General features: G+C 39.0%; 1 protein-coding gene across 4 annotated transcripts in view; it reads right to left on the reverse strand.

The window, feature by feature from the left end:
* LOC134528339 (probable phospholipid-transporting ATPase IIB) overlaps positions 1-24,711 on the reverse strand; it is a 58,522-nt gene that overhangs the window by 20,346 nt on the left and 13,465 nt on the right. For 3 of the 4 annotated variants that reach the window (XM_063361885.1, XM_063361884.1, XM_063361887.1), the window contains exons 2-10: positions 9,997-10,141; positions 8,252-8,365; positions 6,974-7,129; positions 5,896-6,138; positions 5,076-5,264; positions 4,524-4,645; positions 4,224-4,446; positions 3,569-3,832; positions 2,781-2,942 (exon numbers count right to left, since the gene is read on the reverse strand). In XM_063361885.1, coding sequence (XP_063217955.1) covers positions 2,781-2,942; positions 3,569-3,832; positions 4,224-4,446; positions 4,524-4,645; positions 5,076-5,264; positions 5,896-6,138; positions 6,974-7,129; positions 8,252-8,365; positions 9,997-10,141 — 1,618 coding nt within the window. Of the gene's footprint in view, positions 1-2,780; positions 2,943-3,568; positions 3,833-4,223; positions 4,447-4,523; positions 4,646-5,075; positions 5,265-5,895; positions 6,139-6,973; positions 7,130-8,251; positions 8,366-9,996; positions 10,142-16,470; positions 16,844-24,711 lie in introns of those variants that run through there. The other variant, XM_063361886.1, reaches the window with a different exon arrangement.

A 24,711-nucleotide genomic window follows, 5' to 3' on the forward strand; every position in this document is an offset into this window, starting at 1 on the left:
AAACATCTTGCTTAGGTGATACTTAGTCATAAAAGAATGATCCTGACAATGAGTCTTTTAAATTTTCTTCATTTCTTACTTGCAGTGTTCTGATAAGTCCAAACTGATATAGCAAATCAAAAAATAGTCACATTAGACATGAAATACATACTTCAAGTTGTATAAAATTAATTCATAGTAAGTTTTCAATTTAAAATAATTTCGAAAATATATGGTCCACATAAACAATTCGATTTTAGTAAAATAACAGCATAATTATCATTCTCCAAGAGAAATTAAATAATTAAAACAAATTCTTGCTCTGTGGTCATAGAGTTATTGACTGGTAGAATTGTTTAATGTTTATCTACAAATAAAATACGTTTGTATATAAACATAATTTCAACCAAGTATAATCAATCTCAGATAATACTGCAAGTAAATTACATGCTTCTGTGACCATGTTTTGGCACAGTACAGTATAACCCCGACCTAACGAACACCGTTATAACGACAAACTCTTTATTACGAACACGCAATATGGTCCCGCCAAAACTGTATTATTTTTTACGTATATTAACCTCTAATTAACGAGCATTTTTTCTTCGCCACATGACGTAACTCCGTTATTACGAATTACTTTTACCATAGGACGAGAACTAAAATAACTTTAAACACGATATAGTGTTTGCAAGCTACATATTTCCTTGTATTATGCTTTCGCGTAATATGTATACATTCGACTTCACAACGTAAATATTGGCTTAGCTTCATAGATAACCATAGTACAGGCTACATACCACATCTATTGAAAAAAGTAAACATCTATGAAAACCTATTCCATAGCTGCGACAATACATTTTAGAAAAACCTCGACAGTAACTATCGATTATAGCCACAGTTGCAGTCTCATCTCTGTTTTGCCAGGTGACGATTACTGCATTTAAGTATGACATCTCTGACTGTTGCAAGGGGAAACATGTCACGGGGGAAAGAAAAGCAGGACAGGTTTACAGTTCTTTTGTGTTCAAATTCAGATGGAACAGAAAAGTTGGCACCACTTGTCATTGGTAAATTTGCAAGACCCCGCTGCTTTAAAAATGTGAAGAACCTGCCATGTCCTTACAAATTCAACAAGAAATCATGGATGACCTCATCTATATTTTGTGAGTGGCTTGGAAGCGTAGATGCACGAATGGGTTGTAAGAACAGGAAAATATTAATGTTTCTTGACAACTGCTCTGCACACAGAGTGGAAGGAATACAACTGAGAAATGTAAAAGTGGTTTACTTCCCACCAAACACCACTAGCAAGCTCCAGCCAATGGATCAAGGTGTGATATCGCAGGTAAAGAGGATTTTCCGTCGCCAACTTGTGCAGTACCTCATCAGAAAAATGGAATGTCAAGATACAGAAAACATGAAGTGGAACATACTACAGGCAATGCAACGCATATGTATGGCATGGAGCAGCATTGAAGCAACTTCCATTGCCAAATGCTTCCAGAGAGCAGGCTTTCAAGTTAGCCCTAACGAAATAGATGATGAAACACTTGAACATGTTGATGAGAATGAGTGGAAGCATGTTACCAACAATGCAGCAGGTGCTACATTTGAAGATTTTGTTGAGGTTGACAGTGCAGTCATCACAAGCTCATCTTCCACAGATGAAACTCAACCAACATGCAAGGATAATGAACAAGATGAAGAAGGTGAAGAGATTGAAGCTGAAGTGACCAGACCATCAAGAAAAGATGTGTATTCTGCTCTTGACGTACTCGAAAGATTCCTTTTGACGTCAGATTGTTCGAACAATCAGTCAAGCTTGAAATCACTACGCCAGGTAGAGTGTGCAGTTGTACAAGAAATGAAAATCAGCAGCTGTAAGCAAACTTCAATTCGGGACTACTTTTCAGAAAAGTAGATGTATATTTTCTGCATTGTACAGTAACCTGTACAGAATTACATATTAATGGGTCAGTGCCGATTGTCCTTATTAATCAAATCAATTAATTTTCTGTTTTTATTGTGAAATGTTGATATTATTTGCTAGGGCTTAATTGTAAGTTATTCTCTTGCAATTGTGCCATGTTATTATTTTTTATGATTGATGTGTACAGTATGTAGGCTATTGTGTTTGTCTTGGATCGTTTACTGTATTTCAAAATTCCTATTATCGATACCTTATTAAATTTGTCAAAAAACAAACTTTTTCAAGATTTTGGATAAAAAAATGACCCCTTTATAAAGAACTCCTTTATAACAAACATGCCAAAATATAATCCCTTCAATTTTGTTATAAAGAGGTTTTACTGTGAAAAATAAAATCACAGATACACGTTTACAAAATATTTAGGTCAGGTGAAGTTTGTATTATTTATAATTAACAAAGAGTTTTGCTGCATGTTACCGTAAAAGAAATAAACAAACAAAACTGAGAATCCACTTTGACCTACAAGCACGTGCAAACTGATCAACCCCATTAGAACAGCAGGCTTGCTTCAGCAGATATTTTGGACGGTCTCCGAGTAAAAGGTAACAAGTCACATTTTGGTGATTTTTAGTTTATTCCAGCACTTAAACTCTTAAGTATACTTAGAATATGTAATACATTTTTAATCATTGGCAACTGTGTTGGTAAATATGTTGGTAAATAAAAGAATAATGCAAGAAAAATTTAAGTATTTAAATTTCAATTTTTATCTAAGAGTTTTTTGTTTCCCCTGCAAAAAAAGTGCATTCTTGACTTGTTACCTTTTACCCGGAGACCGTCCATTTATCAGCGGACGTGGAGGCCCCACCTTGAGTATGATGCCCATCCTCTTGGTCTCGGAGGTGAAAGGGAAGATCTGCAGGATGGTGTAGGACAGCACCAGGCCGCCGCGTGTCCGCAGCTGCATGGACACCAGGTCGCGACGCACCAGGGCCAGGCCCACCTCCTCCGTCCACTTCACCAGCGCCACCTGCCACGACGTCCCATTCCCCCATCACACTTCTCACCTCAAGTAACTGCCAATCTAGTCCTAACTCCATAAGGGACGTTACATACATTCCCCACCCTAATTAACATCCACAATAAATGAACATAATGGATCACAGATAAAGATAAACCTACGTAAATTACTAATGAAATGATTAATGAAATACACATTCAGCTCAATTCACCCCCTTCAAAAAAATTATTCTTCTTGTCTCACTCTTGTAATCCTCCACTTTTTCTTTTTTGGTTCCTTATAAGGAACAAGTGTGGAAAGTTAAGAGAAATGAGCAAGATGAAGGAGAGAAGGACATGCACAGCAAAGGACGGTACACACAAGACTTCCCTTGTATTCACAGAACGCTATTGAGGACAAATTTGTGGTGCGACCTATTTGAGATCTACCACTAACCATGCCCAAAATTTATTGATGAGAGCCCATGCGTAGGAGCGACCCCTCTGCAGTGTGAACTTTTAATATCATAACCAAGTTTTAAATTAATATTATAGTTAATACACCACGTTATAAAATAAAATAATTTTAACTTGAGATTACAACCTACAAAGAACTGTAAACATTTGACTCGTGAATCACCCTTCAAAGCCACAGACCTCGTCCGGGCTGGAGGCCTGGTACACGCAGCTCTGGCCCAGGTAGTGCTGGTCGGCCTCCGTCTGGCTCTCGACAGACACGGGGCTCTGGGGCCGGCCGGCCTCCTCGCGCTGCTCCCACACCGGGGTCACGTTGTGGCACAGCGCCACCGCCTTCACCGCCTCCTGCACGCGTGTCACCTCCGAGCGGCGCAGCTTGTGGGCCGGCGACTGGGCGTCCGGCGGCGGCGGCTGGGAGAACGCCAGGCCGAGGTGCGACGAGATCTGTCACACAGAGGACGCATCAGCACCTCAGTCCCACATAAACCTCCATAACAATTCCACACAACTGCAAATAAATTTAAACTTAAAAATTCCTAGTGTCTTTCAATAAAGTCACAACAGGGTCTTCATATGCCAGAAATCACAAATCATTTACTCTTTTTTATTACATAAAAATTATAACATGTTAACTCAGAGCATCACTTTACTAACACATGGACTAGACACTAATGATCCGTGCGTGGTAAGTAAATATTTGACAGGTGGTGGAACAATACACAATATAATGAGCTACTTCCAAACGACTTAAATGAACAAGGACTAAACAACATAAAACAAGGAATAGTAATTGCAAATATGTGTACCTGCGTTTTGGCAATGACGAATGACTCACCTCATCGAACGTCTCAGTCCCAAAAGACACTGTTCCCAGATGCAGTTTTTTGAACACCATCTCATTCTGGGTGAGGGTGCCAGTCTTGTCGCTCAGCAGGTACGAGATCCGCCCCAACTCCTCGGGGATGGTGGTGGAGCGAACCACCGTGCCCGCAATCTCTCTGTCGCGCTGCATGGACCACGAGTAGAACGCCTTCCCCATGTCTAGGTTCACACGTAAACTGACACACAACGTTTGGAACTAAAGCCGCTGGGACACCACACCCAAGTTAAAAAAAAAAATTAGAGGTTCTCTTACCTGATGGGAATGATGTAGGAGAACAGCAGGACGAATCGGAACATGTAGCGGTACCACGGCCCGCTGAATCCCTTCAAGCACATCATAACCAGGGCCAGGCCAAGCACGGCACAGAACAAAACCTGCAATCATTACAATGCAACTAAACAATACTTTTGCTAGTTGTTTGGGTTTAATATTAGAGGCATAGCCAAATAAACAAAAAAACATAGTATGTACTTAATACAGTAAAGAGTGTCTATGGTATTCAAACTGAACAGGTTTTAACTAATAAAACAAACAAGCACAATGACAAATCATTAGAAAATCGATATGAAATTAAAAATGTTTTATGAAGAATAAAAGAATATGCATTTCTCAGGTTTGTGCTGTTCTTAAAAAAATTAATCCGAACTAAACAAATTCCGAGATTTTAAACAAGAACCTTATGTTAATATAGTTTATTACCAACAAAAAATAATAATTTATAACATACATCTTGCATCACAATTACAATAATTGGACTGTTACGCCACGTTCTCACATGTGGTTTATAATTGCAACGTCTCAGACCTTGGTGAGCTGGTTGATCTCCATGTCCAGCAGGCCGACCTTGCTGCGGGGCTGGGAGTTGTTCATGACGCTGCGGGTCTCCGAGCCAGTGTACACCACCACCCCCAGGGCCACCCCCGAGGCCACGACGCAGTTCGCCCACAGGGTGTTCTCCACGTCCAGGCTGTCTTCGCTGCCGTAGCCATCGTGCTGGAAGGACGTCACCACGGCGTTGACGACACACACGTCACACCTCAAAGTTTCAACTCTCTCCACAATGCCCACCAAGCTTAGTTTTACATGCAATTTCGCATCTAACATTTAGAAGTGTTTTAATTTTAAAACCTTCCACATCCTGTTTATAAATACCATTATGCAACATAGTCTTGTAAGTCCATTGTTAATTAAAAAAAAAACATTATGCAGCTCTTCCATCATTCCTCAAGAACAATACCTGACAATTTTTTATCAAGTAATCAAAGCCTAAAATTATTTTGATTACCAAACACAATATTTCTTTGAGAAAATTTTATCAGAAAGTTTAAAAAAATTTTTTTCAGTCCTATGTAACAAAATTAATCATAGAATAGTCGATAATCATATGTAATGTGATCAACTGTATTTAAATATTAAGGAAAGCTGTTGCCTGTGTATCCACAGAACTCTTTATCACGCACAAGAATGGTCTTGGAAAATGTAAATACTTAATAGTGAATTAAAAAACATTTTTTCGTCAGTGGCGGTGCGAATACACTTGCACCACGGGAGGGAGGGGCGGTGCGAATACTTAGTGAGAACACCAGCTCACTCGCACCACGGGAGGGAGCAGCGAGGCACTCACGCGCGTGAACGTGCCGATGAAGCTGTGGATGTCCCTCTGGGGCTTCTCCACGTAGAGGCTGGCCTTGATGTCGAACAGCTGCGCGTCCAGCTCCAGCTTCTGGGTGGCCGGCACGGCCAGGCGCAGCTTCCAGTCCGTCTCGCCGTCCAGCTGGTCCGTGCGCACGAAGCAGGCCCCCGAGCGCTCCGTGGTGCGCAGCAGCACCAGGTCCGCCGGCACGCGCTGGTCCTTCTCCACGATCACCTGCCGGGCACACAGTGCCGCTGTTATACACTTAGTACTAAGGTACTACGCAGAAAACTGGTGGTGAGGTAAACAGAAAATAAAATTTTCAAAATTTGCCAAAATATGCCAAAATGTTTACAAATGTGTAAGTAGCATTCAAGCATATATTTAAATTAATGAAAGTAATAAAAAGCACAAAAAAATGTTATCTGAATCCTTACCTCTGATTTACAGGACCACTAAATCTACCCTATCTTACCCTATAACAAATGAAGATGAGTCTTAACAAGATACCAGGGCCATGGTGGTCGAGTGGTTCAGATCACTCACCTACCACCAAGGCGATCCGGGTTCAACTCGGAATGAGGTTGAAATCAGGATTTTTCACGAGGTGGGGAAAAGTGATGGATGTTGCAGTGAGTCAGTGGGTATTCTAGGGTTACTCATTTTTTAATCACCAATTCATTGTCACTGCTCTATCTGGTACATTACTTTACCCTTATATCACCTTGATGACCTCGATGTCTATGAGACGTTAAGCATGCATTCATTCATTCATTCATTTCAGCAAGAACCGTTGCGCAGTTCAAGGGATTAAAGCAAAAATATTACAATATGCAGAAAACTGTTCACAGATAGTCAATCATTCTGTGTTAACTTTAAATTGAGAAAAACTAGCCAAGAAAACTATATAATAATGTTGTGCTAATTGCAGGAAAATAATCAACTTTAAAAAGAAGGGGGGGGGGGGGGGGAAGGGAGGAAGGGCAATACAGGGGTAACAAAAAGGATCTACTGTAAACTACGATAAAATGAATTCAAAAAAGTTTTCTGTGTTGGGTTTGCCACTTACCAAATCCCCAACGTGCAGTTTGGAAGACGGTACCAATTCAGGATCACGTCCTCTCGCTAATCTTCGATATCGCTGGCTATTTACTTCTTTATCTCTCTGGTATCGCCTTATGTCATCCACCGCTTCTCGAAATATTGTCACAGTTAGTACAAATGACTGTCAAAAAATAAAATGACTAGATACTTCAATACAAAAACACTATTAAAATTAAAAAAAATAATTAAAAATTACAGGCTATTACATACTGATGAGGAATATTTAGCAAATCATCTGAAATTCAACCTCAAATAATTTAAGTCATAAGAACAGAAAATGATCACAGGGTTCACACCCTCTTGCTTCAGCCAGTTGCTCTGCGTTTTTCCTGTTTACACTATCCTACTCCGAGTGGGTAGATAACAGATAGATTATTAACACACATTGTTATTAAAACATATTTTAACAAACTTATACAAAATATAATATCAAATTTTTGCACAATACTGTATACGGTTTGCTCTGTTATCTCCACTAACACTAAATAATCAAACACTGCCAGTCTGAAAAAAAAAAAGTAATATGTATTTGCAAGCTCAAACTTTGAAACTATACATTTTGGACTGGGATCAGGCTACAAGGCTACAGATATTTGAGTGTGCTTCACATTAATACACAATTGTTTGAATCCCTTATATCTGGTTTATGTTAGTAAAAATCAGATACTGATTATTAAAGAGTCACAACTAAGTGATTAAAATACCAAGGTTTTAAGATTTTAAGATACCACATGACATGAAAGGAAGGTTAGTGATACTGTTTTGCAACTACTATATTTGAAATTTCCTTGTGTTTCAGGTTTTTGAAACACACTTTCTATTCCTATAAAAAATTAGCAAAAAAAAAAAAAAAAAAAAAAACAGGTACACATAAACATTATTGAATCAATAGAGCTCACAAAAAGACACAAGTCGCGTGACCAAAACCTCAATAGTAATGAGTAAGAAATGTTAGAAAAATTGTACACATTGCCAACAACTGGCAGATAAGTTATTCATATAACTAAAATTACAAGTTTACCAATAAAATAAATTTTTTTTAGATAAATTATAATTTGTTTAATTTCTGCTTTCACCTTGAGAGAAGAGTTTTTATTTATATGCAGGTATACCTACCTAAGCCAACAGAAGGCCTAAAATATTAACATAACGAAACATTTCTTCAAATTATTTTAATTAATGGGTCACAATTAAGTTAAGTTTTCCAGTATGTATGTACCATACTATTGGCATATTTACTTACCAAAGGGCCCCAGTAGGTGTAGAGGTATCCTATTCGAATATCGGGTATAAACTGGCTGGTAGCCATCACCAAAAAGTAGAGATTCAAGAAAAACTTAAATTGCTGGAAAAGAACCTGCAACAGACAGACTCAATTTAAGATATGTAACTCAGTATAAGAGGTTTTATATTTTGACCACGCCTTCTCACAATGTGTCACGAATGAACATCTAACAGAAACTGAAAACAAATTTTATGATTACGTAGTTGATGGAGTAGCTGACTTCAAAGTTGACAGTGAAGGTGACTTCAAATGCTATCAAAGAAAATACGAATGCATATATTTCTACTTATCCTAAGCTACATGTTTGAAAACCTTTGACGCGGTTTAGCAAATGTTGCCCAATGCAGCCAACTTCCAAGCATACCCAACATTAATCACATTTCTTCCAAATACTAAACTCAACAAAATATTTAATAGTCTCATATAATAATAAGCTAATCCATCCATTCAAAAATTTTACTAATTACACATGTATAAAATAAAAACATCTATATAAAACTAAAATAAGTATCAAGATTTATATTTGAAGAGTTTTATATTAAAAAAAAGTCTAACTTCTGATTATCATTTTGATAATGCAATCGCTGATGGTTAGCTTCTTTGGGGGTAAATTTGTTCTAACAGCACTCCTAATAAGTGAATTGGATTGAATAATAAAATCATACGTGCAGCCAAGCCAAGTGGATATATGCCCACGATACACTGTACGGAATGCTGATAGACATAAATATTTCTGACATGTCAATAAGTTTTTCTGTTCTTGTTATAGATATTCAACACTAAGTTATTCCATAACTGGACGTCTAAATCGGGGCTAATTATGGAAAATCCTTAAAATGAGGCAGCACCAAAAGCCTAGTAAAATAAATACAATTGTTTTAAAAAAAACTATTGACACCAAATCTAATATTAATGGCCCTTATCTACATTACAAATGATAGCTTCCAAGTTTAGGGAAAACCTTTACTGTGTGGCAATGAAACATGGTTAGAATCAAGTAATTCTTGAAACAAACACTTTTCAAGTACAAACCTAGCTGAGAATTCCACAATACCTCTTGCAAAATAAAATTCTGTTAAAAATTCTTTGTTCTGTACCGTATTTCACAAACATTCATCACCATGTATTCTTTTAAAGAAAACGAGCACTAGATGGCAGTGATATGCACAATAATATATTGATGAGACAAGGCTCTGTGGTGCAAGTCTGTCTACCTCTGAGTTACTATGCAGAACGAGACCACAACTTTACCTATGGTCTACCTTTACGGGAAAACATTATTAAAAGGGTATTGTGTGTGGACTAACCGAATATACTGTCATGTAAAATTTGATTAATTTATATTTGTGACATGCCCACAGACAGTTGGAGAACTTTAATGTGGACACAAACTTACAAACAATACACATCAAATAAGGAAGACTGATGTAAGACATGTACATAGAACAACATACAAGACAAAAAAATGAGATGTGATGTAACACTACTAGGGCAAACAAATGATTTTGGATTGTAATTTAATTAAAAACATTTTTATCTGATTTATTACAGTTGGAAATTATAAATTAAATCATTTTTATGTGCAGAGTTCATAACATGGATTGTAGGTGACTATTGAACTGGGGAACTGTAATACCAGTTTAAATCACTAAATATTTACAATTTCATTATGTGAATGTTAAGACATTTTGAAAATTACATACCATAGGGAGAAATGTAAACATATTATATTTCTGGTTGCGGATAACATTTGCAGGAAATTTCTCAGGACAAGGATGACCAATAGCAATTGTCCGCGGCCTCAACTCTCTTTCTCGACAACACCGTTTCCAAAACCATGAACAGCATCTGAAAAATAATTAGAAATTTTTTTTTAAGTTACTTGCAATTCGTCTATGAAAATGTACTTATATTTTCTGTACTCCCAAAAGTCCATAAAAAGATACAGTCAAACTTATGAAAACGTGTACTTTTTGGGCAGATTCATATGCTGCATTAATCTGTAATTCTGCTCAAATTATTTTATTCAAAATAACGTATGTACTTTGTTTTCTCAAGAACTAGGCTAGCATTTATGAGTAACTTTCTCCTAGCAATGATGAAAGAATATTCAGCTGTCACATTAAAAGCCTTGATAAAGTTACCTGTCAAAAAATTGCACTCGTTCATACAATATAAACTATACCTACAGTGAAGACAATTTTATAAAATGTTATCTAAGAAAACAAAAGAATATAATAATTAAGTGATGTACAGTATTACATCTCCAAATTTTAACGGCAATAAATGCAAGGTTGCCCCATTTATAATAGCACTTCCTGTACCACAAGCATGTGTTATAATTATGAATTAACAGAAGCAACACTGCACAAGGCTAAAACAATAAAAATTGGCTTTCATAATGGTCATTTTCGTAACAGGTGTAGTCAAAATTATTGACAGTAGGGTAGTGATGAGGTGTTGTAATAATATGACAAAGTACAATTACATATTTTTACTACACCAACTTTCATCTCTGTCCACATCATTTTTATTTAACAATTATTTTATTCTACAACGTGATCCATACAAACCTTTACCATTTCCTTTAGCCAATTATCACGTTAAAAAAAAAACTTTATTATGGTGTGATAATGTCGGAACTAAAAAGTAACCAAGGACTCCACCAAAAGCTGCACGCAGTTTTACCCGTTGCATATGCGAGTTTCCTGCAACATGCTCTATAACGTTTATGATTTTGTTTGTGATGTGGACCTATTCTAAGCAATCCCATTCTTCACTTAACCTCACAGGTGGAAATCTGGAGAAGTAAGCTCTGGGGATCGCAGAGGCACAAGCTTGTGCAGATCACTGACACAATGGCATGTTAGGCAATTTAATTGGGGGGAAAAAAAAACCTTGACCACCTAAAACATGCCTTTGAATTGCACTAAAATTAATTGATGATACGTTCTTAAAATATTTTTTACTGAAGAAAATTTTGGTTGCAGACACCACGCATCAAATCCCAAAAATATATAACACGCTATGTGATAGCAAATGTGACTTCTTTACTGCGCTCTGGCTTGTGTCTTACAAGAAAACTGTCTTTTCTGGCTTAGTTGGCGCAGCAATGTTTTTGGCGAGTTCAAGTCAGTCGTATCTAACGATGTCACAAACTGAGCCAGGGCGTTTATGTTTTCCATTCTCGCTCAACAACAAGCTCTCTACAAGCACATCCCAATCTCAAACTATGAATGACAACTGTACACGAGATGATAAAGGTTTATATGGCTCATCCTGAAATATCTCAACATAGTTTAGGAATAAAATTTTACCACAGATGAATTTATTTATTAGAACTTCCCTACCTTTTATTTCGCTTTTGTGGTCTAAACAAGTCCCACAAATTCTATAAATATACATGATCATCCTAGTATGCACATGGATTTGTCATTACCTAGTATAGGCCTATGTAGTAAAAAAAAATGGTAAGTTGTCAACACAGCTACGTCACATGCATTAATTTTCAGATTAGTAAAATTGTGTTTCTTCTGTGCACCAACACTGTGAATCTTGTTATCCACGAGAACTATGAAGCTCAACCAACCCACTTCCTCACCAGCACTGCCTTTACCAACGCACTTGCATAACCATTAAACTACAAAATGGGAAAGAAACAAAGACAGAAGAGACCGTGAGAAGAGAAAGATGAAGGTGAAGAAAACAATGAACACCAACACGGTGTATAAAATTTTAGTGTTTTAAATGTAGTGTAATACAATGTGATTGAATTTAGTGTTTTCTGAAAAGTTTGAAAAGAAAATTGATTTTTCAATAATAATAAGTAATAGCGTTAAGCATTAAAAAATAAACTTTAAAAAAATAAGAGGAACAAATTCAAGAAATTGTGGGGTAAAATGATTAAAAATGAGGAAATATAAAAGCTAGAAAACTTACACAGCAATTTTTTTATTTTAAATCAATATTAACTGTTTTTAATACATACAAACAGTAAAACTTTCCTTGATTTAATCATTTCACAACTAGCAATTTTTACAGAAACCCGTGAAAAAAAAAATTACTTTTTTTTTGTAGAATTTCAACATTTTAACTATGTTGTACTATATTTTAAATGTGGTTGAACTAACTAAATCATTTCCTTCACTTCTGATCATTACGACCTGCAAAAACTTAGCAGTCATGAAAATAACCTAATCTTCGTGGAAAATCATAAAAAAAAAAGCCTAACATAATTACATAATTATTACACAAAAAATAACACAACCAACAGTAACGGAAAATTACATCAAAAAATCTTTTACCGAGTTACTTTGAATCTTAAGCACTAGTGCACACAAACTTGGAAATATTCCAATAATGGTGCACTAACAAACAAATTTTCACATATCAATACTTTGTATTGTGTATAAAATAGCAATATTATAAATTACACATTCAAAAAGGAAATAAAATTTTCAGCACGCCAGTCAGCGGCTAATACACTTCAAAGACAGACCAATATTATAAAAAAATCAGTAATTACAAAATTTGTACAAATATGTTTCTGTACTCAAATCTTTTGGTAATAGAGTTTAGTCACACTAATCTGAAAATCCAGTTAATATGTACAAGTTCAGGGTGAAAATAAACAAATAGCTTTATTTTGGATTTTAAAAATATTTTTTTTTAAGTTTTCATCCCATTATCAACATGTTTAGTGAATTTGTGCTTTTAAATATGTTATAGGCTGTGTATAACAACTTAATGCTTATAGAGATGTATTTTACTACATGCTCTTGTTGACGTTATCATGACATCATTTCCCCTACTTTCCTTTCAAATACGGTATCGTGTATTGAACTTGACCTGCTTCTTTAATTACAGTTGTTGATGACTTAACATATCATAAACTAACCACTCTGTTCAAACTGTAAACTGGTAAACAATTTCGGAACTCACTTTTAGATAATCAAGGGAAAACATGTCCAAAAATAAGAGAAACTTTTTGAAACTTTTTTTTATGGAAAAAGTTACTCTGCTAAAGAATTACCAATTACAGTGCACAAGCCAGTTTTCAGAATTACAAATCTCCCCCCACCCCCTTTTTCCACATTTGTAATAATAAGAATATATCACTCTGCTTCTTGGAGTAAGTGCGAAGGGTATGACGTCGTACCGACCATGGCCTTTAAGCCCATGCACTGCACCGCCAGTACCAGATACCGTTTTCAGAGCGCACCCCTAGCCCAGCCGGAATGAGTGAAGCGAGCGCCCCGGGCGTGACCTCAATAAACTGAATTAAACATCAAGACACGAAACCCCGGGGGCTCGACTACGGAAAACAATTCCCAAACGATGCATTAAGACAAAATTAATTAATCACAAGCAGTGAGCAAGTGCATCGTAGAGACTCCGTGCGTGAAAACAAACCTCATTACTAGCCACAACGGCTACTGGCCTTGTTTAATTGGCATGTGATAGTAGTCTAGCCAAACTAAGGGAATTCAAACCCAAACAGCGCACGTTGGGACAATTTATAGTTAAATTTACAGTCGCCAACTTGGTGCCACTTTTTTATTATTAAATCATTTAAAACAACTGTTAAGTTAGGCAACTATTTACCAGGTGCAAAGTTTTAATCAAGCACCTGGATCATGTTTTTTACTCATAGTAAAACAAATTAGGTTATTATAAGTTTTTGGCGCCGACTCACACAGGAGGTGAAAGTTCCCTCCCTTGCGAAGCGGCCATCTTTCGGCAGTCTCCAATCACTCCGCGCCGGGAACAGACGTGTGTCCGTGGGCAGCATTCGAGTTAGTTTCACTGATTATTTTTATTCTGCACTATACCTTCATAACTAAATCCTTTTATTAATTCACCGCTGCCCACGTCGACTCGGCGCATATTTTGCGGAACCAAGCCTATCTCGACCGTCTTCATTGTGATACTGCGCTGCGTATCAGATCACAAAACTTACGGTACTGACCGACTCCAGCGAGAGCATTTTATTAAGGACGCCGTGCATATGCCTGCCGGCTGCACTATCACGTAAGTGTTACTCCGAACTTAGAAGCCCGCTCGTTGAGCCCCCCCCCCTGCACCCGTTCACTTTCGGTGCTGGCCTTCTCCAGCGAGCATCAACCCACGTCCCGCGAGACTGCCGCGGTAACCATTTCAGTGTCACGTAGTGTTGTGTGTTTTTTGATCGTTTTGTAAGTGTAACTGTGTAACCGCTAGACGTTGCCAAGTGTTGTTGGAAGTTTTTGTAGCGGGACTGAACCGCGGAGCGAACGTGTAGAGCGTCCCGTGTACCCATGCGGACTCCCAATGAAGCTCTTAAATTAAACGTAATTATCACCAACTTGTGTTACAATCATTTCCGTAGTCTTCCGTCCTCCACACGGCCAAGCGGCCTTCACAGCCAAGGGAAAACCATTCAGGTTAGATTTCAAGCCGTGTACCTGGCGGGGCACGCAGGGGCAGAGTACCCACGACCCGACATCAACGGCCTAGCAGCCCGCTAGCCTGGTGCCCCTCTGGACAACAACAGCATCGCGATGCCCGTAGAGCCCGCCAGGTACCCCCCGGGCCTTTCACAGAGGTCGGGTGACGGCAGGTACAACAAGAGGGTAGAATAGTTTTGGGGCACTGATATGCTGTGTGCTCCCACAGCAAGCATTGTCAGCTGTAGTGACATAGTTTTCTACAAATTATTTTGTAACAAAAATTTATTTTTAATGTTGCACAAGTATGTATGCATTTTTTAAGTGAAAACACTAATAACATGTTTTACGTTTGCTCAACTTGCTATGATTTTTTTTTATTTTCAACTGTCAAATATTTGAGGCCAGCTGAGTTCATTGAAACGGATAACCTTTGAATATAAGTAAGTGATCCAGCATTTTAAAAGTTCTCAATTGATCAGCATCAGTAGCAGCTACTTCTGTGTTCGTGTTGATCAGTGTAATGTGGTGTTTAGGACAATGAATAACTTATTTATCATGTTACAAATGAAAATGATGATCATATATTTATATCTCATGATATTTTGGATAAGTATTTTTGTGAACATGTATTTATTTAATTACTACAGGTTATGTGGAGTGTATTCGTCTTGAACTTAAAACACGTACAACATAATTTGATTACTCTTTTATTTGTGACACAATATTAGAAGATACTGCCTAAGCAGTATCACCTTTCGACGAATCTTAATCCACAATTGTACTTTTCAAGACGTTCTGCTTTTGTGCCATGTAAAAAAAACTCAATTCGTTCTCCTTGCCTATCTTAGTTACCAAATCTTTCCAACCTAAGTTCATTTGCTCCTAACTCTTACAACTCCTAGGAAGAAAAATAAATGGTGAGTAAAACAAAACTCTGTTGTAAAAATGTCAAATTTTATGATATGAGCTGCAGCTGAATACTAAACTAAGTGATCCACTAGAAGTGCATTGTTGTGGACAGAGCCTTTCTTTTCGTTGCTTCCAAATTCTCACAAGGCATGCATCGGCATCCCTACATGTGTCCACTAAAATCACTATTTCTAGGGATGTGATGCTCGCATTAGCTTCTGTACTGTTTTATTTTGTTTGTTAATAACATTACTTTAATTTTTTTGAATAAGATTTGTTTAAAACATTATAAGGATAAGTGATAAGTCAAATAGACATAAACCTTAATAAAATTACTGATTAGGGAACAAACTTAAAGAGTATTTAATTCCCATTATAAGTAGTTTTAATACTTCGTTAGTTTTTAATACTTTGTGAGGCATAATAAAATTGTTATTTTGATCGCTGACATTTATAACATCCACGCTAGATTAAATTTTTAAAATTGGTCATTGTCATTACGTTTTTATGAATATTCGTAGATGTCACGACTCAATAAGTGTAGCCTCCGTACACATTAGTACGACCAACAGTCAATAGGTGGTGCTAGCAGTAAAAGTATTCTTATATTAGCCATTCATTAGAAATGCGTCCTCTACAGTGTGGCTGCATTTGCTAAGGGATGTAGGGGTTTGTGCTATTTAAGCATCCCTACGTATTAGTATAAAGCTAGAGTTAACCTCTAATATAGCTTCCAGTATTTGAAGGCCTGAAAATGCATACACAAGACCATCCCTTACTACAGCCACTGAAATAAATTTAACTAAATGTAAACGTAACATGGCGTTATGGGAGATTCACCTGCAACAGAGGTCGTCATTTCCTTTAGGAATCAGTGGCACATCTTCTTTAACAAGCTGAGTCGTCGACGACGTTGAATCTGCAATACTAACGTTTGTTGAACTCATGTCTACAATTTAATCAAATTACGTGATAGTAGCTTTAGAAACGGTAGCCAAACCCACTTCTCCACCGAAAACACCGTGCAGGAATAACAATCATGACACATTTCACTGACAGCAAATCCTTAATAGAGTTCGATATTGGATCGCACGTTGCGATTACCCGTACATTTGAATCGAATCAATTTCATATAACTCTTTCAATAATATACTACAGAAAATAAATACAAACTGAGTAGTCAATCCATTAAATTATTTTTTTCAATTTTTACCAAAATGGAGAGATAATAAATATTCCGCTTGTAATATTTCCGATTTAAACTAATTCACTAATCGATTTCTACTCTCGAATCGAGTAACGTTTACTCTTTAAATTATTCAACCCTTTATTTGTTTTTTATAATTTATATCGTATAATCGTGCAGTTATTAAGAAATAAATCTGGCTTTTAGAGTTTTCAAACAAACCATAGTTTTTTTTCAATCTTTATACATTCCCACGCAACTTTCGATGTTTTTAACAGGAAAGTTGAGCGCCTTTGTTTACATTTATACTATTATTACTTATTAACCTGCAATTGGGCTTTCACCCGGTGGCAAGAACTCCCACTCACTCCCCTCTCCATCAGCTTTCTCCTCAGCACCCTCCCATCCCTGACCTCCACCATTTCCTCCCCCAGCCCATTCCACTCCCTCCCCGTCCTCACCAGGAAGGTCTTCCGCCCTCTCTCTGTCCGCCTCCACACCCTCTGGAGCTTACATCTGTGGTCTCTTCGTCCTCTGTACTCCCCTCTATGTACTTTGCTTCCCAATTGCCCCCATCCCCCTTCCCCCTTCAGCACCTTGAACATCCTGACCAACCTTTCCACTCTTCTTCTCCTCTGTAACGTTTCCCACCCCAACTCCTTAATCATTTCCGTTGGGCTATGCAGTTTCCCATCCTGCCCCTCCCTCCTTCTCCACATTCCCATCACCCACCTAGCCGCTCTGCGCTGCACCCCTTCCAGCTCCTTCACCTCAGTCACCAGGTAGGGGTCCCAGACCGCCGCCGCATACTCCAACATTGGCCTGACCAATGTGGAGTATGCCTTCTCCTTTGTCCTCCTCCCAGCTCCCTGCAGGGTCCTACCAAGCAACCCCAGCGCCTGCCTTCCCCTCCTGACCACCCCCTCTATGTGCTCCGCCCATCCTAGGTCATTTTTCAGTGTCACCCCCAGGTACTTATATCCTGCTGCCTCTCTTATCTCCTGCCCCTTCCAGTAATATACATTTCGTGTGACTTTCCTCCTCTTTGCAAATCTGACAACTTTTGTCTTACCAACATTCAAGGACATTCCATTTTTCTCCGTCCATTGCTCCAACCTTATCAAGTCCTCTGCTAAACATCCCCCTTCCCCCACAACCTCATACACTACACAGTCATCTGCAAATAGCCTCCATCTGGCTTTCATGCCCTCCCCCAGATCGTTTATCATAATTGTGAACAACAGAGGCCCCAGCACACTCCCCTGTGGCACCCCCGACGTCACTTCCCCCTCCTCGGAGCTTTCCTCACCCACTCTCACTCTTTGTCTTCTATTCCTCAGGAAATCACCCACCCAGTTTACCACCCTTCCATCCCTCACCAGCAACTCAACCTTTTCCATTAACCTCCTATGGGGGACCTTATCAAACGCCTTTTCAAAATCTATAAAGATTGCATCTATCTGCTTCCCCCCGTCCACCGCTTCCACCAGGTCTTCCAACAGCCCAGCCATCTGGGTCTCGCATGAAAACCCCATCCTGAATCCATGCTGCCTGTTATCCACCCACCCCAGATCTTCCATTTCCCCCTTTACGTACCTTCCTACCAACCTCTCCATCACTTTTCCTACACAGGACGTCAAACTGACCGGCCTGTAACTTCCTGGCTCCGCCTTATCATTTCCCCCCTTGTAGATGGGAACTACCACTGCCTCCTTCCATTCCATTGGTAGTTTCCCCTCCTCCAGAGACTGCTTGAAAACCTCCAACAGGTACTTCCCAATCTCCCTATCACCCAACTTCAAATGACTATTCCCTATACCATCTGGCCCAGCTGCCTTTCTCCCTTTCAACCTCCTGATCACCTTAATTACATCTGTCAGTCTCAGCTCAAAGGCCTTCCTGCCCATTAAACTGTCGTCCTCTTTACCCTCCCATGCCTCCCCCTTTGTAAATACTGCCAGATATTGCTCCTGCAGTAAGTCTGCCTTTTCCCTGTCCTCTGTATATTCCTGCCCCCCTCCTCCTCTGAGAACCCCTATTCCCTCCTCACCCTTCACTCTTCTTATGTATCTGTAGAGCTCCGTCCCATTTACCGTCCCCCCTTCCCCCATCAGCTGTTCCATGTAAGCATCCCTTGCTTCCCGCGATTTCCTCCCTAGTTCCTTCCCAAGCGCCTTCATTTCCGCCTCTATCTCCTCTCCCCCAAGCTTCCTTGCCCTCGCATGCAGCCTCCTACATTTCCTTTTCAACACTTTCAACTCCCTTCCATAGTAGGGAGGGTCACCTCCTTGGCCTACCCTCCTCTGAGGTACAAAACGTGTAGCCATCTGCAGCAGAATATTTCTTAAGGCAGCCCATCTACCTTCGAGGTCCTCTATATCTACCCATCTACTGTATTACCCCTTCAGGAATGCCTCTGCCCCCACTCTATCAGCCTTACCCCAACAGTTTACCACGTTTCCCCTCCTTACCCTTTTCTCCCTCCAGCCCACGTCTAACTCCACTACTGGGATCCTGTGGTCACTGATGCCCTCCATTACCACACTTCCCCTGACCGCCTCCATTGGTCTCACAAGTACCACATCCAACAGGTTCCCGTCATCCTGCTCTCCTCTCCTGGCACCTTTTCTGGTGCTTTCAGTCACCACCTGCTCCAGTCCTCTGTTTGCCAGTTGAGATGCCCATCTCTGTTCCCTTGACCCCATCCCCTCCGGCCCCTTTTCCCATGCCACCCCTGGCATGTTCAGATCCCCCGCCACTATCACCCACTTGCCTTCCCCTAGCATGTCCAACCTGTCCTGCACCTCCCGTATGGCTTCATCCCCTTTCCCTGGTGGCCGGTACACCGCAATCAGCCGTACATTTTTCTCTCCTACCTGGAACTGCATCTCCAATAACTCCGCTCTCCCCCCAACCCATACAACCCTACCACAGAGTCCCTCTCGCATGCACACCATTACCCCTCCTCCATTCCTGTTTCTGTCCCTTCTAAATATTTCAAAGTGTGCTCTCTTCAGTTCCCCATCTCTAATTTCCTCGTCCAACCATGTCTCCACCGCTACAATGATATCCGCCCCATAGGCTTCCACCCTGCCCCAGAACTCCTCCACCTTCTTATATATATATTTACAGTTTATAACTGCGACTTTTACATATTGGCATTTTCCCCCTTGCGCCTCTGTCCCTTCCGCCCTGATACGAGTGCCCCTTCCCCTTAGAACCCCGATTTCCAGCACTCTTGCAGCCCTATCCAACTCCACCCCCCTCTTTCCTCCTTCCTCGCTCCCCGTCCAACCAATCTGAGTTTTGTTGACTTTAGCTGTCACCTCCTCCCTAGCATTGCTATCAGCACTATATTCACAATCACCCCCCTTCTCTCCACCTTCCTCACTATCTAGTTGCTATCTTCTTCCCTGCTGCTCAAACCTTGCCCTTTCCAAATGGCCAGAAGTCTCCCTTCCTAGCAGGTCTCCTAGCATCCATTTTCCCCTCTCTGTTAGGTGAACCTGATCCCTGCCCACACAGTCCTGCCCCACCCATTTCCTGCTATCTACCAACATGGCTCCCAAGTCCCTACACACCCTCTCATACACCTCGCTGACCGCCGCAGCCTTGACATAGTTTATACCCCTCCTTACTAGTACCCCACTGACCACAACTCTGGCTACAGGGAACTTCTCCTTCACCTTGCCCACTAGCCCCCTCATATCCTCCTCTACTTCCCTCCCCACCACTCTACCAGCCACATCATTTCCCCCTACATGAACAACCACCACCTTAACTTTACTGCTTCCTTTCATGCAGCCTACCCTCTCCCCCAAGTTCCTAATCTTTGCACCCCCAAACGCAGCTTTATATATACTTCCTTTCCCCACCCCCTGCAATTCTACCCCCTTCACAATAGAGCTATGGGGGAGGTCGGCAAAACAGAGGCGCATTACCTCACGAAAACATAAAAGTACAACAAAATCACTGATATTCGCAATCACATGATACCTAAAGCTGGGTTTACGATTGATTTCCTTAAGAATTATAACTTAACATCGAGCACACGATTAAGTCAAAACTATATTTTCCAGTTTATGATTGACATAGAAGTCGTTAATTCTAACCAATCACATCACAAAACACATGGTCGGCCATTGTTCGAAACGGAGAAGCAGGTTTGAAATAGGTTATTGACAAATGGGATATCTATTTTTCGAAATGGATGATGATTACAAATGACAAATATACGAATTCTAACCCAAAATACTACCTCGCTCGGTCCAATAATAAGACATAAACTTCCGGTTGAAAGGTTCCGGTTTGTTGTGATTGGTCGCTTCCCTTAAGTCTTAACGAAAAATATAAAATATAACCATTTCTGTTAAGTCTTAAGTCATCATATGGTTCGCACACGACCCGTCAAAATTCACACACGGCAATCATAAACCATTCCACTAGTTTACATAGAGTCATATGGTAAGTATCCGACTAAGTCTTAAGTCTTAATTCTTAATTTTCAATCGTAAACCCACCTTAACAGTACAGCGATCAGGATTTTATTTTGCAGTGTTTTCTAAAGTAACGGTTACTCCTACTTCAGCCTATTTTAAATTCAATTAGTGATCAAGGTACCTATTAAAATTGCTTACATAATACAGTATTAAAAATATCAACTGAAAAGTATTAATTATATATTTTTCTATATTTTCATAATAATTTGGAGGTCTGACACCCATAGCTACAGCTACCAGCCTAATGCTAAGGAACAGGCAAAATGTTTAAAAAATTTAAATATTAAAAAGGTAGCAAATTTATTTACATAACAAAAATCGATGATAATGATTAGTTGCTTCAATGGGGCCGAAATGAAAATTTACACGTTTATAAACTATGCAAGATAATAAAGTTATAACAAGGTAAAAATGCAAGGAAACCATTTCATTAACAACACAACTCATTAGATGTCATCAACCCTAATTAAAACGGCAGAAATGCAAGTTAGAAGGGAGCATCCGGCGTCCTGTAGTTCAGTACATTCCGTAATTCAAGACCAATCAGGACTATTCTACACTGCAATATCATACCATTGTTCACCAAGAGTGTCACATAATTACCACTCCTTTTTTTCGGGACAAGCACGAGAATATGGGGGTTTTGGGCAGGAAACATTTTATTCCCTTTTCTCTGTGTAGTTTTTTCATAATTATTATTTTCCGGCATGGTTTACACGAATATATGTAAAACCCCCAGGCTCTATTCTACATTACAAAACTAATAAAACGTTTCCCTGAAATTGTGGAATTTTTTACCAACTAAATACAGATATTGCCATTTTGATCAGATATTTAAAAAATTTTAACATGATTAAATACTGGTATCGTGTAGGCAATACCAATACCAAGAATACCAAGAAGAAAAAAAATTATTTTTATTTTTTACACATTTAACAATTTAAATACCGGTATCACCAAAATAGAGTACAACAGGTGGGACAGTACCATACTTTACGATACTTATAATACATTGATACCTACATTAATACCAAAATATGAAAAACTACACTGATACCAAACTTACAAAAAAAAACCTGAAATTTCTCTCATTCGCCTAATCCTATGACATAATTCACTTCCCCTACTTTTTAAGCTTCCTCAATTGCCAGTATCATGTTCTAGAAGTGACTCGACCAATCAACTGCTTACATTGACCTAGGCCAGGGGCGGCAACATTTTGAGTCGGAAGAGCCAAAAATTAAAATTTACAAAATTTCAATGTTTTTAAAGAGCCACAAAATTTTTTCTTGCCAACAATAAATAGTACCTACTTGCATAAATAAAGTTTTTTAATAAAAAAAAACTAATCTATTTATTCATAAGAAAAATTTATTCATATATAAGCCTATCTGTTGGGTGGGCCCGTAAGTACTTGGGCGGATGGATAGCTTTAAATGGATAATTTAACTGCTTGATGACATTTTGTTTAGTAAAATATAACAAGCGTGGAAAAAAACCAGACTTAATACTGGTTTGTAATAAAAAAAGTATTTTCTGTATAAATGACCTGGTGATGCAGTATTTCTGGTACGGAACTAAAGAGCCGCAGCTTCACATCCAAAGAGCCGCATGTGGCTCGCGAGCCGCAGGTTGCCAACCCCTGACCTAGGCCACCAGGTCGCATCATTGCGTTGCCTGGGTTTTTAGTTTGTTCATAGTTTATCATTACTGTCTGTTCTCATTTCAGTACAGTGTTTCCTGTTTTTTAGCTAGTTACATTGCACATTTAGTATTCCCGTTAAAACCATATTGATGTTTGATAATCCCGCAAAATCACTAATCCGGCATGGTCATGCTCCCAAAAATGTTGGATTAAATAACTTTCACTGTACTTGTGTTGCATTATTCTGTAATTTATAAACAGGCACTCCAAGTGTGTTGCCCTGATTGTAAAGATTATAAACTGGACCTAACGATCAAGTTTGTGTGCCCATGTAAGGTACCCACCCAAACTATAGTATATTTATTATGTGGCGGCAAATTTAAAGCTAAAATGTGCTATCTATCTTCAGCCAAGTATAGACAAATCCTCAATTATCAGCCTGACAATGCTGAAGGATGATTAATGTAGGAGTACAAACTAACAGGTTAACGTAAAATTTTCTTAAGTATATAAGTACATATATCATATTTTAGTCCATACTGTATATCTCTTGTAAATGTTAAACATGTTAAAATTTATATAACAGATGTGTGTATACAAAAATGTAAATATACTATTTGTTAATCTCACGAACTAAATGTAAAAATTTCTAAGAAATAATTACGTATCTTTCAAAGCTATGTACATATTAGTTCAATTATAAATGTATATTTCAGAGTATCATTTTGCATGTTTTGGATGTGTAAACTGTATATATGTAAATGATGTGTTCCATAGAATTTTGGTATTAACCAAAATCAAGGCCCAATGGAAATGTATATATATATAACTGACAATGTGGGCTTCAGAAGGGACAGGACCTGGCCTTCTTACTCCATTACTCCTGGCTCGGTTGCCTTCTCAGTGCTGTGTCGGTTCCTAGAGTGTCTAGAGCTGTCTGGAGGCACCTTCCTGTCACGGAGCCACTCGGAATTGAATCAACCATCCCTCCCACTCTTATCCAGGACCAGTCGTGAACAAGGCCAAGCTGCTCACCTCTAGTGCTCGTCTCTCTGGCGGGAGACCTCCGAGGGAGGGAGGGAGAGAACTGACAACGCATCAGGATACAGCTGTGGTATGCATTCCCATAGCCCGTCCATGAAATGACATAGACAGACTCAACTAATAGGAAGGGGCATCAGCTCATACGTACACTGACACAGTTCTTTTCTTTTATTGTTAAACTACAAAGTGGTCTGAACTCGAATTTGAGATCACTAATGATATGACAAATTTTAACATTACGCTATTTCATGTAATATCATAGGGCATGCAACTCACCATCACAAATTTTGTTAGTCATGTATTTTTCAACCAATATGAATGTCAATCTTTGTACAGTGTAAACATTTTTACTTCTTTTATTTATTGAAATTTTTTTCTTCATCTTTCAGAATGGAGACCAAAAGTGCAGAATGGAGACCAAAAGTGCTGTGATCCATTCATTCTGTGACACTGGAGATCCGTTTAAATATATACACCAATCCCTCGCATAGCACGTCTTCAATTAATGCGAATTCAGTTAGCACGATGTAAATTTTACTGCCCTAGTCTCGAATAGCACGTCTGTAAATTTCAGTTAGCACGAAATCGCCACAGGCTAAAAAAACTCTCGGAAACGACGCGACGTCAGGTATGGAATTCGAGGGGGGAAGAGTGGTTTGGAATGCGAGGGGAAAGAGATGCGCACGCAGATAAACAAACACCGGGCC

This window comes from Bacillus rossius, chromosome 1, assembly GCF_032445375.1.
Source record: "Bacillus rossius redtenbacheri isolate Brsri chromosome 1, Brsri_v3, whole genome shotgun sequence".
NCBI lineage: Eukaryota > Metazoa > Arthropoda > Insecta > Phasmatodea > Bacillidae > Bacillus > Bacillus rossius.